We start from the raw sequence: 17,592 nt of genomic DNA, 5'->3' as shown, positions 1-17,592 counted from the left end.
CCTGTTGGACCGAGTCTAGAAAATTTTTCGTCTGACGTAGATCACCACGAGCAAGTTCCTGATTGAGAACATGAGCATCTACCGTATCCGCGAGAGTCGACAAGGTTTCCCGAACATCCTCGAGTCGTTGACCGAGCGCTTCGACTTCGCAGTGAAGCGGTCCATCAGCGTTCAGACCTACGTCTGAAGCAATCTGTGCTACTAGACCGCGCAATTCCGCCAGTCTCTCCTTGTGTTCCGCCAGTGTCTCCTCGCAAATCTGAAATAAATTTAAAATTCAACTCAAGATTTACCACGCCTGTGTATTAATTTATATATGTAGTTATATATGACATAATTAATAACATTAAGTAAAGAAATTAATACAGTTCTCATGTGAAATATAATTTAAATTCCTTAGTCAGACGCAAATAGTTTTTTAGAGACGTAAGTTTTAAGGAATTTATACCGGTTGGAGAGATAGAGTTATTATTAAATATATATGAAAGCAAAATGAGAAATATTGAGATATGGGGTCTGACTAACTCAGTTGTAAGAACAATCGCTCAGCGAGTGAAAGACTCGTTTGATCCCCGAGTTAGCGTTTTCGCTCCGATATTTTTTTGACCTTCTTTGACCGTTCCCTATTTTATTACTTCATATCGCAAGGAGAAAAATTTATGATTCATGCAAAAACATCACTTAGTCAGGTTTCAAATGACTAAAAAGAATTCTTTCTTTTTAATCTCAGTGATTAAATAAATTGATGTTCGCAAGATACGTCTGATATTATCAGCAATGAGACAAGATTATTCGCATAAACGCCTTTATGTAATGCATTTATTTTGACAGATGTGGCATACGTTAATTTATTTCGCAATATGCAAAGAATCTTTTAAATTCCATTCATAATCATGGATATTTTGTAGTATTTTATTCTTAACATATCAAATTTGAATAACAGTTTTTCTAACAGATTTGTCAAAAGCTAATGTTGAAAAGAAAATAATATTTTTGTGATTCTGATAAATTTTGATGATGTATAATTTTTTTTATCAAAAATTATTACTCATGAAATCTGTAAAGCAAATATTTTCAAATTTAATTTTTTTATTATTAAATGAACAATTTTTTACAAAATTTATATAAATAAATGAACAATTTTTTTTGTTCTTATTATACAATCATTCGTATCACAAAATTTTTGAATTATTCGAAATTTTCGTGCAATATTAATATTAAAATATGAAAAGTCTACGCGTACTTTCAAGAAATTTTTAATTAAAATTTAATCTGATCCCCAGTTTGTTTTTCCCTTTTATACAATTGTTCTTATGTCAATGCAATAGAAGCGATGGAAATATGGACTCGATGGCGATACGCGCGCAATTTTCGCAGCACTAAAGTTATTTCTGTCACATTGTTATATTCGGCAGGAATCTCCGGTCTGTCGTGGACAATCATGAGTTTTCATAAGCTTTCATTATTTCCCTATCAGCCTGTCATTGTATTACCTTTATTTCTTCCGGCGTGCACATGTCTTTAATCCAAGTTGTTACTCATGCTTTCTGCTTTTTTATGCGCGTTCTTATAAAATAATGCTTCAAAACCAGATGTACACATGCGCCGCTATACAGTTTCCCGTCGTCTGAACACATGGTCCAAATTGTCAATGCGTATTCGTAAACACGCATACACTGTCATACCCATATACACATATACACACATTTACACATGGACGCGCATCTGCTCTCACGTTCTCTGGCATGTTTAACAAATACGGCGGGAGTATTTAAAAATCACGATAAGACAGTATGATAACAGAACCGTGCGTTCGCGACGAGATAAATGAATACTTTGAAGAAGCGTATCGAAAGTGTAGCTGGATGCTGTAAACGCTGCAACGCCCTGAATCAGACTGGCGTAGTCTTCGAGGGATCGATGCGCACGTCCGTATGGCTCACCCTCTTGCCCCCTATTCTCTCAAAACGACCTACCCTCGGCTAGCCAATATGTCTGTAACTATATGAGCGAACGTGAATGAGCGGGGAATGATGATGATGATGAGTCAACCTTTACTCTTGTTCGTCCCTTTTTTATGTGCCACAGTGGCGTTATATAGCATATAGTAGCGATACTATGTATGCGCGCGTATTAAAGAATGACGTTACGCGTTTCTTCATTCAAGGGATGATAATCTGTTTACCGTGAAAAAAAATATTCTTCAGATATAATAATAATAATTTTCTTCAGATATATTGGGATGCGCATAAGACACGAATTGTAAAAATGTTAAATATTTTTTAATATATATAACATTTAAATATGTATAATATCTTGTTGACGAGAAAATAAATTGCATTGGCTCAAAGATCAATAAAAAATATTTATATAAGAATCGGTTTTATCAATACTATATACTATATGCGGCTCGTATTATTTAAAATATAATATTAAAATAAATTTAAGTATAAACGCAGAAAGAGTTATTATTGTCTCAGCTGCGAAATTATTTGTCAAGTATCTTAGTTATCGGGTACACTTGATTAACAGCTCTCGCAGATATGTCCTAAGTCAGCATTCATTTCTCTCATAATTATTCATTAAATATCAAAATGCGTGTATAATTGCACTTATTATTTGTCGAAGCACCCTACATATATGTATAAACATCAATAATTTTCGATATAAGCATTTGAAGAAGAAGGGTTATCATAAACTAAACTTTGCAGAGTTGAAAGATTAACGAAACTACGTTTTTCAACTAATTTAAATGGAATTTACTTAAATTACTTATCAGTATTAGCAAATTTTCTTATGCATCTTTCGTTTTCGGAAGATTTTTGAAAATAAGCTAATTTCAAAATAAATGCTCCTCATGTTTAATTTATGACAGTGGCAAAAAGTCTAGGTCAGCATCACTTACCTTGACCTGCTTGACTGCTTCCTCCGGTGGCAAGTTTACCACACTGTTCATTGGAGTGTCTACCCAGGCCTTCACCGCGGCACTAGAGTCTCTGTATTGTTGCCAGAGCCTGCACGCGTGCTGATATCGGGTGCAAAGGGCGCTTAATTCGGCTCTTGTATCTTCCCAAGCCTGTACGGCTTCATTTACTATGGCATCGACTCTCTCGCGGACTTCTACGGCGCAGCTCTCCCGCAGAGGCTCGGCAACAGTACGTAATTCGTCAATGAGAACTTCTCGGGCTCCCAAATCACCGTTTAAACCCTGTCATTCAGAAAAAAAAAAAATAGGAAAGAGCATGTTTAATATTTGCAAATATTGACACAAGTATTAGAAATTAAATTGATGCTCTAATTTTAATGAGATTACACAGTTAAACAAAAAAACAAAACAAAACATAAAAACAAAATGGTAGAATTAATATAAATGTCAAAATTGGAAAATGTTTTGATTTCTGAAAAATGTTTGTATATAATTTGAATTTTTCGTTATAGATTCGTATCCAATGAGAAATCTTTCATTTTGAACAAATACAATTAATAACTATTTAGTAAATTTTCAATAACATCTAAATCGTAATTTTTTCGCAATAGATTCCATATGACATATTATATAATAAATTTGTCAAAAATATTTTGCCATTAATTTTCAAATCTTATAGGACATTACGTATAATAAGATTGATAGAATTAGAACTTAATTGTTTAATTCATTTTTTTCCACACTGTTCGTATATTTCGAGAATAAAAGTAAAAAATTATATTTTGTCTACTAAAAGTTTCACGTGGCAAACAATTCAAAGAAAGTATAGGCGTATGAGTTCTGCTTTAAAACTCGCTATAAATAAATTGGCGACATACCGCGACACCTCAAACCATATATACACACGGGATGTCTCGACGCTTACATGAATTCGGTCAGAACGTGGTCGAAATAATTCTATGTCGCGTATATTTGAGTTCGTTCACCTCTTCGCGAATTTTCCAAAACAGATTATACGTGGCAACTGTGTCTTGCGTCAAATAGAAACTTTTATCAAATATAACAAATCTGTGACGTGAAAAAATATTTTTTATAAATTTTTAAAAAAATAATTCTCTCGTAAATAAATAAATTATGCTAGCCATTTATAATTCATATTTTATTGCGCCTTGTTTACTCCTGTACATTATATGTAAAACTAAATTTATACGACTAATATTAACTGATAATTTATGTTACTTTTCTGACGTTCTGCAATTCTGACAAGATACGAAGATACATCGATAGCTAGTATTAAAAAAGAAAATCATATATACTCGGATAGCGATAACAGGAAACGTGGGCTTTTCCACATGCTATAGTTTGCATATCTACCGTATCATCGTTATGTCATTAACGATTTTAGTCGTTTATCTCTTTCGTAATTATTTTTAAAATAAATTAGAGAAAGCGCTAGAATCGATACACGCGTCATATCTATTGCATTAAACAAAATAAAATTTTTAAATATATTCATTTATGAAAATGCGTACATTACTGTCAATTATTACAACAGTCGCGAAGATCATCTTATCACTGGAGGATCTTACAAAAAAATTACATCTCATGCATTTACATCATTAATCAATTGAAGTAATTGTATCTCAGAAAGTCGAGAAACTTTACTTTATGTTTTACATTGCAATTAAATGACGTTACAATTAATTATATACAATTATAATGTATCATTGCAACACAATCTTCGCATCATATATACACATTGTTTTAATATTAATTTATTTTCCGAAGAAAGAAAAAAATCGAGTGAAGCTTTTATATAGAATTAGAATATAATTAATTCCGTTTAATATGATGTCTCCCTTAGCGTATTGATTATATCTATCTGTGTTGATCATTTATAATGTCAATTGATCATACAAGGAAAGAGCTAGGTAATGTACACGGATTTCGCTCAATTTTAAATATGTTTTAGTACTAACCCGTCACCAATTCATGGACAAGTGGCACGACTCAATATTTAAGCATTCGTGAGAAATTTGCATCGAAAGTTTCTCGTGTGTCTTCTGTACCAAATTCGCGAATGAGATTGGTAGATAGCGAGAGTAGCGCAGCGGATAAGGCTGGATGGATTAGAATATTTTGTATGTTTGAGTCCTGCTTCTCCCAATTTTTTTTTTAACGTAAATTTTTACAAAATATTTATTTAAGCGCACGTATGTGGAGTGAAAAATTATTATTTCATGATTATTAAATTTAATGCTAATAATTTAAATTTAATATTTCACACTCGCATACTTTAACGCCTGCAACCATACAAATAATATCGATTCGCAATTCAATTAGAAACTTTAAAATATACACAATTTCCTTAAAAATTTTTCCGGAATAATTTCTGCACTAGTTACCGTACGACACGTTATAAACTGACGTCGGCTGGTCGACTGACAATGAAATGAAGCGAATGGCCAAGTTTAAAGCAAGGGCTACCAGCAACCCCTACAACTCCCAGATAGAGAATAACGGTTTTTTTCGCAGGTAATGGATACAACTGTATTATAATCGAGTCCGCGGCAACAGAAAATCTGTCATGTAAGAAAGCGTTGACTGGTCATATAATATAATGTGAAGATAAAATTTCCTTTGCAGAATTTTTAAATTTAAAAATAATTCTGGAGTTTTTAATTAGTGGGGGGTTAGTTCTGAAACATATTTAAAATTGAGCAAAATCCGTGTGTACACTACCTGGTCCTCTCCTCGATAGACATATTGTGATAGATATGTAATTTTATGTGATCACGAGAGAGAAATCATGATAATAATTATATATTTAATGCAATTGTCTTTTTTTCAGGTCGACGAAATAGAGATTCACAAGTTATGCATGGACATACATATTCTTTGCTTTATTTTGTTACAGGCAACCTGTTGCTTGTAACGACTGCACGTTTATAATGTATGCTGATTTAATACTTATTATACATTGATGCGAATAAAGGTGTATAAGTTTGCTTTATATGTTTCATGCCGCGATGCATGAATAACGCAACGGTATAGCGTACAAAAAAAGAACGGATGCCGATGATCGAATGGAAATAGATTCTTACGAAATTATTTTCTCGCATGCATTCGTATGTGGAGAATAACCGACTATCCTCGGGGAATGGAATATTAACAAAAATCATGAATGTGATTTTTCCACGAAATCAATAAAAATAATCGACAAGGATTTTACTAAGTTTTTTTTTCAATGATAAGAACGATAAGATTGTCTTGCAACCAACTGGGCCCATTCACGCAAACTTCGAAATAAGTATATGTGTATCGTAAGAACGATAATTCATGAAGAAGAAAAACACATATGTGTAATAAATAATTCTTCTCTTATGCAAATTTTTATAGAGATAATTAGCCACGCACATTTTAAAAAACAGCGGCATTTATATCAGTCTCGCACAAATATATGTATGTATGTACATACATCCGGTTTTTTCTTTTGCAGATAACGCATAAATGCGTTTATTATGTGGCGATGAAGCGTTTAAATAAAATTCATCAATTGGTCTATCAAGCACGGAAAGATATTTGGTATACGCTATGATATCTTTGATTATATAAAAATGCACAGTTTCAATTATCACATTACATTTTCACATTATATTTATTGTTGATATTGTTGAAAACACCTTGAGTCATCGAAAACGTTACGATCGAATCGTCACTATAAAACGGCGCGTTCCTTTAACTCCAACAATTCTGGCATCATATCAATTTTCTGCAGAAATGCAACTCCGGAAATCCTGTTCCGACTATTCTTCGTGCAGTCTGATCGTTCTAGCACGTAACGCGGAACGGAAACGTTCTGTGTCATTCAAGAAAACACTCGCTATCTACGACATTACCTTGAAGCTATTTATTGTACTTCTTCTTCGTCGTAAAATTTCAACTTAGATAGAAAATTGCGCGAGTTCGTGAAGAATTGCGAGGTCTCATTCGAGCGACTTGCAAATGATACGCGTTTATCTGCCGCTACGACCGTGCGATAATACAGGTCAAAATACCCAACAACACGCTTTGAAATATATTTATACGGGTCCACACAGAGATATTCTCGGCTGCGATGTAAACGTGACCATGGATCTAGCGATACTGATAGCCGCCGCGGCGATAACGCGGCTCTCAAGCTTGAACGAGTGAGAGCGAGAAGGCGACGCCTGCGCGTAACGCGTGTATACTTTTGTATTTGTAGATTTGTTAATTAACATTTGATAAATCATGAAATTATAACGAGAAGAATTTAATTGATATGAATCCATAAGTCTGAAGAAAAATTATTCGAAAATTTAGAAATTGGTCCTAATTCGTGTTGCTTAATTTGATGCTTTTGATTAAATAGAATTAAAAATATATTACATTGATTTTATAAAAAAATTATAAGATGCTAATGATTTTATCAATCGATTTCTTAATGTGGTAAGCAAATCATATCACGTTTCACTATTATACAATGTAGGAAAATGTATGACTTACCTCGAGTCGCTCGGTAGCCTTTAGTAATCTCTCGTAATCGACAGAGCCTTGAACGGTTAATAGCTCCATCATATAATCCGCTTCCTGGACAGATTGTTGCACTATTTCCAATTGCTTTTCGAATCGTCGCCACAACTCCAATCTATTCGTCAGTAATGAAAGCAGACGCGTGCATCTCGATTCAAGTTCGGTGTGTACATCCTGTATGTTGGATAAGTCTCTTTCTATGCCTACCGGCGATACTGTTACTCTCATCGAGGTCGGCAAATGATGCAGCATTTGTCTTAACGCCATTAGATCCTGCCAGAGAATTACCAATTCATCTGCGACTGATTGACATTGATTCACAGCCGCGGCCACCAAGTCACTTTCTTGTTTTTCGCTGCCCTCGCATTGATCCAGTATTGTCGATAATCTTTTGTAAGCCTTCCTAAAGCGACTTAATCCGCGTTGAAGAAGTTGAATTTTTTCTCTGAGCAGTTGCGCCGAATCTAGCTCTTCGTTTATCTGTCCCTCTATACAACAAGCCGATGATAACAAGAATCCGATTCTTTCGCTTTCTGCTGCTGGTAAAAGACCCAAGCGACCTATTTCATCTTGAATTAAAGAGATTCTGTCGAATAGAACAGTGAGTCTCTCGATATACAAGTCGAGTTCTTCTTTCGTCTTTAATACTCCATAAAAACTATTGATAGTCGTTCGTAATTCGTTCAGCTCCTTTTCGAATAGCTTCAATTTCTCGTTCGATGAGATCTCCTCCGAGAAAATGCTGCGAGTGACGTCCATCTGGATTTTGTTGATTTTATTGCTGATCTCGTTCCAACGATCTTGCAATTCGTAATGAAATTGTCGCTGTAATATTTCGTCTGATAAAGGTATAATTCCCAAAGCTTGCTCGAAGCAATTGTCTGCTTCATTACGCATGTTGTTGTGAACTTCATATTGTGCCTTCAATTCCTGCAAGCGTAATAACGTTGATACAAAATTTTACAAATGTAATTTTAATTTGGGGACCGAATTTGATTTCTCTAGCATGAGAGTATAAAGTTTTCTTTAAAAAACGAGGTTGATCTTCATATCTTCTCTATATTTAAATTTATAGAAAAAAATTATTTATATCAGATTATTTGTTTTGTAAAATTCAATTTTGTCTAAAGTATTTTTTTAATGTTATCGATTTAAAGATATATATATATTCACGCGTGCATTATTTAAAAAGAGATATCTTACGTATATATTTGTATGTATATTTATGTATACATATAGAGACTGTTTTGTATTAAAATTCTCAGATAAAAATGCTTGATAAGAATGATAATAATGATTACGTAAGATTTTCGTTTTCCAATTTTAATCGTGCTAAAAATACGCCTCTCGAACATGTGCCTCCGATGGCACGAGGCCAAATGCGTTGGAAAAACGTGACCCAAATGCACGTGCGGATACAGCCCACCAATAGATATTTTTGTTGGATTATCGTATTATAAATACATTTTACAAGATTCCAGAAAAAGATCGAAAGTGCTTACCCAGAACTGACGCATGGAACTTCCTGAGGGATCACGTAATATGGCAAGCTCCTTCTCAGCCATTGTCATCCATTGTTCCACACGGCTCATCAATGTTTCTTGGTTGTTCCAACTCTCTCTGAAGGCCAGCAGCCTTCTCAGGGAGGATTCAATGTTGTCTTGGAGTTTTACGATCACGTCTAAAATTTCACCGTAATGATCTTCGGGATCCTCGATATTGATGAGATCACGGAGACTACATGCCACGTCGAATAATTGAATTAATCGTGCACGATGGGTTGCTACGTCTGATGATAGAGACTAAAATGTAACAAATTAACAAATCGTTAAATGTGATAGTTTATGTGATAATTAGACTGTATAAATTTTGTCAGTATCGCGAGAGAATAATACCTTCTGTAATTAAAATCTGACTGGCTAAGCGCCACGTGATAAGAGAAGCATCGGATGCAAATAGTATCTATTTTGAATGATATAGAAAGTAGCCCTAAACATATATTTTTTATTCACATTTCGCAAGCGTAGATAAAGAAATAATAGGGAGAAATATAAATTATTTAAATTAAGTTAATTTAAAAAATATTTTATTATGCTTGTATTTTATAATAAAATTATATGTTATAAAATAAAACTAAACTTAAAAGATGTCTCCATATATTAATAGATTTGTCAGCATATATTTTAATTTTTGAACAATAAGTTAAATAATATCAAGTTTAATATCAGTATTATAAAATGCAGAATAAAGGGATATATCTCTAATTATACTTATTTTAATAATAGTTAAAATATATATTCGTGTATGTTTGTGCGGAGATAATTGTATCATGTGTAGACATTATAAATATAATAGAATTAGTATAAAATTACTAACCTGATATAAAGAGATGTATTGATCGTAATCGGTCGAGGTCACTGTTTGAAGATCAGGAACACGTTGATGTGCAACTTGGAGCCATCCTCTCTCTTCTTTCGCACTTTGCTCCAGTAGCATCCATCGTGACGCGGCCAATGCCATTTGTTGTGCTCTTGAAGCTGCTTGATCGAGCAACGCTGTCGCTTTATCATGAAGTTTTTTATGCAGATCTGAATGTTTGGCTCTGGTTTCAGGGTCTAGATTGCCTTCCAACGATTCGAGAATCGCGCGACAGTGATTTAAATTGACAAAGAACTTTCTATGTTTCTGCATCTCTTCTTGAAGACATTCCAGGCTCATCACAGATATCGGACTGTCTAATAGATTTTCAGCGATGTCGGTAATTTGTTCAAATTCTTGGAGCGTTTGCTCGTATTCCTCAGCTAAGACGAGCAATTGGAGAAGACGCTCTCGTTCGACATCTATATTATGCCCAATGATCTTTGTCATTTCATGTGCGGCATATGTTTCGTCGGGTATAATCTTGCCTGGATAATCGCGCAATAATCCGCAAGTAATATTGATAAGCTTACTCGTCTTCCACATATGACAGCGATTTGTGTTCTCCAGTTTATCGAGTTCCTGTAATTTCCAACGTGTGGAATTTTCACTTTCAATTATATAATCAAGATGTTTACGTTGTTCGTCGATTAGTCTGTAACAAAAATTAAATAATATTAAAATTATTAAAATTATTTGTATTTTCTCTCTCTTTCTCTTTTTCGGATTTTATTTCTAAATTTAGCTTAAAGAAATATATAACAAAAATGTTACGTTTAATAAAATTTTAATAGTACTATTTATTAATATTTTTGTGCGATGTCTTACCTGTATATATTATTTACGCCATTTAAAAATTCGTCCCATTTTGCAAGTTGTCTGCTAGCATGTTTTTCTTCATCAGTTGTAATATGCTCGATGATTTTCATCTGATGCTGAACAGCGTCTATACATTTTCGTAATCTTTCCCGTTCTTGTTCCGGATAGTTTGGCTCTAATTGTTTCCAAATGTTATCAAACTCGCAAATATTTTCCTTGACATGATCCATCTCGTCTTTCAATTCGATAAACGTTTTAGCATCCTCGTGAGAAGGCCCAGTCGGACATTCTCTGGTTAGAAAAACTCGATATTCGATAGTCTCCAGCCAAGTTGAGATTGTTTCGACGATAGTAATAAAAGCTTCTTCAACCATTACCACATCGTCCTCTTGAATAGCATTTTTTAGTTGTGCCAGATCTTTGCGAATATCTGACGAACGTTCTTCCACGAGTTTCTCCGTTGTGACTTCTTCGAGATGTGCTATGTGCAAAATGTTACCTAGGTAACTCGACTCATTGGTATTCTGTAGATTTTTTACTCGATCAGTTATTATTTTCGCAGCTTGCATCGCTTGTGGCATTCTCTGATATTGCGGTTTGATGTCATATTCTAAAGATCTTTCTAGAAGAGAACCTGTAGACAAAGTGTTGAGAGATGATCCTTCGGTAATAGATTCTTGCCACAAATTCATCTCTTGTTTTTCGTATATTTCGGTGCTAGGCAAGGCTGGTGCAAGTTTTTTATGCGATTCGGATGCCACTTCGGCATATGTCGGAGTCTCTGCTTGAAACAATTCAGTGATTTCTTTACTAAGAATAGATTGCTCAATTTCTATGGGTGATAGCGGCTCTTCAGTGATATCCATCGGTTCAGAAGACGACTGCGTAGATATAATTGCGGACGATTTCTCTTGATCCGACGACATCAGTAATGGTTCTATCATCGGTCTGTCAGATAAAAATGGCATTTGTACTGCTACCATTTCAGATATAGCTGTTGTTTCTGGAATGTGGCGATCTGAATCAATCGTAAATTGATCCGATGTTTTCAAGATAGTTGAGATATCTGGTATGTCTGGTATGTCTTGAATGTCTTCTTCATGTCGATTCGTGCTTTCTGTTATACTTCTCGATGCAATATCCTCCGATTTCATTTGATCTGATTCAATATGAGGTATCATTTGAGAAGAATATTCATATACTACGTCATCCACAACGTCATTATTTTCCACTAAAGATGTTCGCCTGCTGACATTTTTCTTGGCTACGTCACAGTAAGACAATTTCAAGGTAATATCTTGGGACTTCGTTGGCTGTCCAAATATAGATTCGAACTCTGACTTATCCTTGTTAGATAGATTGATTTCCATTGTTTTGTTGTGCTTCCTCTTCCTTCTTTGCCGTTTAATCGCCTTGCTATTGTGCTCTGCAACATCCGCGTCATTATTGGGATCCTCAGTAACTGTTGTATCTTGCGAATTATTAGGCGTTTCTTTGCTATCAGATGTAGCAGTATCGAGTGTGTCACTGGCAGACAAGTCTATGCTCGCATGAACATGAATTTCGAATGATGTATCCGGAGTAATGTTTCTTTCTGATATCGAAGATGATATCGTAGATTCTTCTGTTTTTACGCTATCTGATGATTTTAAATTATCTTTTACCATAGGTATTTCAGAAAATTGATGGTTTATTTCTTTCTCGACATATGCTTTTCTCTGTTCGATATTTGCTGGAATCGTTGTGGAAATCTCTGATATTAATTTGTCACTCGCAACTTCCATTTCTCTTACCTCTTCTATTTTTCGTACTTGTACATCAGGTGCTGCTGGAATTTCTATTATTTCTGTAAATATTATTCCCTCTTTCTTCGTCGTTTCTTTTAAGACGTCCGCTTCCACTAAAATAGGCGTTTTTTGTGCATCTTCTTTTTTAGCTGCTTCTATTTTAGAATCTTCCGTACATGTTTCAACTGTATGAGTTGAAATTAATGTTGTTTGTTGAGATATTGACGTCATCTCGGCCAGCTGGCTCTCTTTGTCTAGTGATGTTTGTGCGCTAATTTCACACATATCAGGAATATTTTGTATACTTTTTTCGATTTGTGGTATCAGATCTTCTGTTTCTATTTGCATCGAACTATCGAAAGTCTGAATTTTCTCTGGAGAACTAGTCTGTGATTCTTCCTCGGTAGTTTGCTTCATTTCCTCGATGCTGGTTTGGATAGATTCTTCGTATACTTGTACAGGTTCTGGACTGACAATAGCTGGACTGGTTTGCATTGTAGCCTCTTTAATTGTTTTTATTTGCATTTCGGTTTCTTGCAGATCCGTCTTTCGAGGGCTCTCTTCAGGTGTTGTTTGTGTCTCAATTGTTTCAGTAGGCGCTTCAGGTATTGCGATTGTTTGAGTATCTGTATGCAAAACGTTCGGTTGCTTCGGACTAGCCAAGACATTTGTTTGTACATCTTTTTCCAAACATTCGGGTCCTTTAGGAGGTAATGTTTGAATACCACTTTCCTGCAGAATAACTTTCTCTGCTATTGGTGGTGGAGTAGTTTGTTGCTCGACTTCCATCGCGGTATTTATTATTGTCTGAGTTTCATTTGTCATCATTAAAGCTACTTCAACAGGCAAAGTCTGCATTTCCGTGGAAAGAACATCAACTTCAGTTGTTTGTGCTTGAGAATCTTCCATTTCCGTTTTAATGAGAGGAATATCCTTGATTGGACTAGTTTGAATAGCAAACTCCTCCATTGGCGTGGCTTCAGGTATCATAGTCTGTATACCTAGATCTTCCACTTCCGGAATTTCTTCCACGATATTTTCCGTAATAAAATCAAGTCCTGATTCTAAAATTGTTTGTGTCTCAATGTCAATCTCTTCAGTTTTATCTGTTTGACTCTCTTCTTCCAAAGTTAAAGGTAACGGTTCAGGAGATGTTTGTATAAACGTCGAGCTCTCTTCGACTATCTTTGGAGTAAATGAAGTTGAAATATCGCATGTTTCTATAATTGTTTGAGTGTTTGCGTCATCTAATACAGCTTTGCATTCAATAATATTCTCATTTTGTAGTGTCACTTCGGCTTTAGTTTCTTTTGCCTGATCCTCTTGCTGCATTATATCTTCTAAACTATTTTTTTCCATTACTTTATTATCTTCTTTTATTGCATTGTTTTCTTTTATATGATCTTCTACTTTTTCAGATTTAGAAATCTCTAAATAAACGCTATCATCTGTAAATGTCGCATCATCGCTGCTAGTTTTGGGCATTTCAGTTAGATCCTCATCTTGAATTAATCGAATCTTTTGCTTTTTCTTCTTTTTTCTCTTTCTTTTTGCGCCGTTCTCATCTTCCGGTGTAATCGACACTACATCAATATCATCCGATTGATATCCATTTTCTTCGGCCACAATACCGTCATCTAAGCTTAAAGACGATTCAATGTTAGATTTGATAATCTCCGTAACATCTGGTTGCGGCTGTTCACTAGCATGTTTAGATGAATCAGATGATGGGACATTAATCTCCATAGATTCAGCAATCGATGTAGCAATGGAAGTACTAGATTCTGCTTCTACAAGTTTTTCTGAACACTCTGTCTTATCCTTGTGGCGTTTCTTTTTTCTACTTTTATGACTTGTCGTATCTGATTTGCTTTGCTCCGAAGATTCGATGTTAACATCGACTATTTTGTTTGCCGTCTCTTGTAAGGTTTCTGTTTCTTTTTCAGCTGTAAGAAAAGCGCTGGTTTGCACGATCTTATCGTGTATTACTCCTGTCGTTTTTTTATCCGTCGGAAGACTAATGTCTACATCCTCCTTAACGATACTATACGGGGCAATTTCGGATTGTTCTGCCTGAGATTTGATAGAGACCAATGGTTCTATTTCCTCATCTTCTTTACTCACAGACAAGGCTATCTCAACCTTATGGAACACTGGTTTGTACTCGGGCTTGAGTGCTTCATCCCTTAAATTATCTTCTTCCTCTTCTATAAATAATTCTGATATTTCTCGTTCTTTAAGTGATGTTTCAATATCTTTTAATCTTGAAGCAGTTCTTTCTTCGTTGGATTTAATAATATCTAATTCACATGGTAGAATGATCGATTCATTTTGTGGCTCTGATTGTTGAAGCGATGTTAAGGTTACATCTTCTTCTTTACTCTTGGATGATTCAAACGATCCGTCTTTCTTTGATATTCCTTCCTTTTCGTCTTCTTCCTCTAACAGAATGATATTTGATATATCGACATTTGTACCAGCTTCTACAGTGCTGCTAACATCATGGTGCATTTCTACTTCTACCGTGCCGTTTTCTAACTCGATATTGAGTGTTTCGATTTTTATTGGTGCATTGTCAGACTTACAAATAGTCTTGGTAACCACCGATTCGTCATCTGTTACGGTCGGCTCTAATGGCGATTTTAAAGATTCCGGTTGTACTACTTCTGTAACATAGACATCTCCGACAGGAGTCTGCAAAACGGCAGATCGTTCAGCATCGATGAATGCTTCATTATCAATAGGGAGTGTATTTATGCCAATTACCTCAGTGGGGAAATGTTCGTATTCATGTTCTTTCATCGTTTGTGTTTCCATTTCTTTTGGCACTATATTTTCATCGCGTTGTAAAACAGAAACGCTTTCATCATCTGGAACATTAATTAAATTTTCTAATTGTTCTAATTGTGATACATGTTCTCCCAAAGAAGAGAGCGTTTCTTGCATCGCAGTTTGCTCGGAATCTGCTAACTTTATCTTTGAATCTATCATGAAGGGTTCTTTCGACATGCTTTCATCTACAATATTCGATGTATTAATTTCTATGATGTCATCGTTTTTTTCCGCGGTCATCATCGGCTTCTCTGTAATTTTTTCTTTTATTTGTTCTCGATTCATTATATCCTTAGCAAATGGCCCAAAAAATGGCCCTTGCATCAAACTATCGGGAGTATGCTCTATTGATATCTGTGATCTCATCGCTTTCTGCTGTTGTATTTCGATTGCTTTTTCCGCAGGAACTATAATTTTTTGATCTTCGTTTTTAACCACATTAATACTGATGTACGGTATATCTTGCTCGTTTATTTCTATCTCTTCAGGCTCTTCGATCACTTCTTCGGTGGTGGTTTCCTTACCATTTATAATAGTAACTTTCCGAATGATTTTGCGCGTCTTTTTGATAACTCGTTTAGTGACTTGCTGCACCACGGCGTGAACGCTCGAAGTCCTCGTTTGATATTCACCACCCTCCATCAGTATTTCTTCTTCAACTGGTTGGCAACTAATATCTCCTATCTGACCCTGCGTCACCATGTGCGTGTACCTAGGTTCAGTTTCATACTCCTCCACATTGATACCTTCGCCAGCGCCTGTGGTGACTTTACCGCCGTAAATCTGTTTCGTTATAGTCTCTATGGTACCATCTGGTCTCGTTTTAGTCACGGTGATTTGCTGATCTCTCATCGCAGCTTCTGAGAAAGCTTGCATCATCAGTGGCGTGTCTCCAAGTGTCGTCGATAGCGTGGACATATGCTGCTGCGTAGTTTGTTTACTAACCGTAGTTGTTCGTCGTAACTTTCTTACTATAATTCTTTTGGTGCCGTCGGCATCGACAACTACCTCGGTAATAATGTCGTCCGGTTCGACTAAAACCGTCTCGAAAGATTGTGGTGCAACATGGACAATGTTTAGTTCGCTTGTCGCGCTGTCGGTTTTTTTCGCATCTTGATATTTCATGTCGACAACGATGTCTTCACTAGACAAAGCGCTAGATTGCTCTTGTATTAGCTCTTGATTAGAATTAGGTGGCAAATATTTGGTCGCTATCTCGATTACGTCATGATCGCCTTTCGTGGTTTTTAGGATTTTTATAGCCTCCTGCGTTTGAGCAGTTTCGTTCGGTAGTAAAACTTGCGTCGTCTGCGTCGTAAGAGAATGACATGTAGTCGACGATGGAATTTGCGTTGTAGATGTTTGTTTTGTAAATTGGGCTTTTTTTTCTGCAACATCGTCGATTAATAAACTTTGACCAGTTTGTAAGGAAACATCAGCCAAAGAGGGCGGACCGCCTTCCAAGGAAGAATTAATTGAGGGTGCTTCATCCAGAGTAGCATTGTCTGTCTCTGTCGATTCATCATCAGCTTGAGCTTGCTCATCACAGATTTCCTACGAGGATAATAATTGTCTTGAAAAAATGTGGTGCTATATTTACAGTATTATATCTTGAATAATTATTACATGTATGTGTGCGCGCGTGTGCGTGCATACTTGTACTGTTATATTTTGATAACAAATGCTTCATTGCTTTATTGTCACCAATTATTTTATTAATGAAAAATAAACAGAATATTAATTTTGTACATATATATATATATGCAATGAAAAATTTCCTTTGTTAAACGAATCAGAATAGAAACAAACTGGATATCACATATTTATCTAAAGTTTGTAAATTTTATTTATTTAATTGGTTATACGTGTCAACAAAATAATTCTTCTTACAACAATATAACGTGTTTCCTTTTGGTAATACAATAAATTTTTTTATGTTTATTTAATAAATCATTTTTCAGGAAACAATTTGTGCATTTATATATTTAATAGTAATAGATAGTATGTGTGAATAAATATATGTACAATAGTCAAAGACTTGGAATAGCATTAATCGATTTTGTTGCATTATTTTGTACGGAATTGTATAATTGTATATTTCCGAGATAAATCACACACGCGTTTATCGAATCTTAACGGTCAAAACATTATATATATTTTACACAGAGATCATTATATTTATGATAATATTCTCGTTAATTATTCACATCGCTGAGTATGACACATAACTATAATGATTGACAATGGAAAGTAAAG

At 35.1% G+C, this 17,592-nt stretch overlaps 1 protein-coding gene across 8 annotated transcripts in view; it reads right to left on the bottom strand.

The window, feature by feature from the left end:
- The window catches only part of Msp300 (Muscle-specific protein 300 kDa), an 88,455-nt gene that overhangs the window by 9,159 nt on the left and 61,704 nt on the right, over nucleotides 1–17,592 (bottom strand). For all 8 annotated transcript variants that reach the window (XM_070294564.1, XM_070294563.1, XM_070294557.1 and 5 more), the window contains 6 exons: nucleotides 10,727–16,890; nucleotides 9,857–10,553; nucleotides 8,983–9,282; nucleotides 7,454–8,410; nucleotides 2,906–3,208; nucleotides 2–259 (listed from right to left, as the gene is read on the bottom strand). In XM_070294564.1, the coding sequence (XP_070150665.1) occupies nucleotides 2–259; nucleotides 2,906–3,208; nucleotides 7,454–8,410; nucleotides 8,983–9,282; nucleotides 9,857–10,553; nucleotides 10,727–16,890 (8,679 nt within the window). The remainder of the gene's footprint in view (nucleotide 1; nucleotides 260–2,905; nucleotides 3,209–7,453; nucleotides 8,411–8,982; nucleotides 9,283–9,856; nucleotides 10,554–10,726; nucleotides 16,891–17,592) is intronic.

Source organism: Polyergus mexicanus, unplaced genomic scaffold (assembly GCF_030449975.1).
Source record: "Polyergus mexicanus isolate NDT 795.1 unplaced genomic scaffold, iyPolMexi1.0 SCAF_4, whole genome shotgun sequence".
In the NCBI taxonomy this organism is placed as follows: domain Eukaryota; kingdom Metazoa; phylum Arthropoda; class Insecta; order Hymenoptera; family Formicidae; genus Polyergus; species Polyergus mexicanus.
Note: the sequence above shows the minus strand (reverse complement) of the source record. Positions and strands in the feature narration are given on the sequence as shown.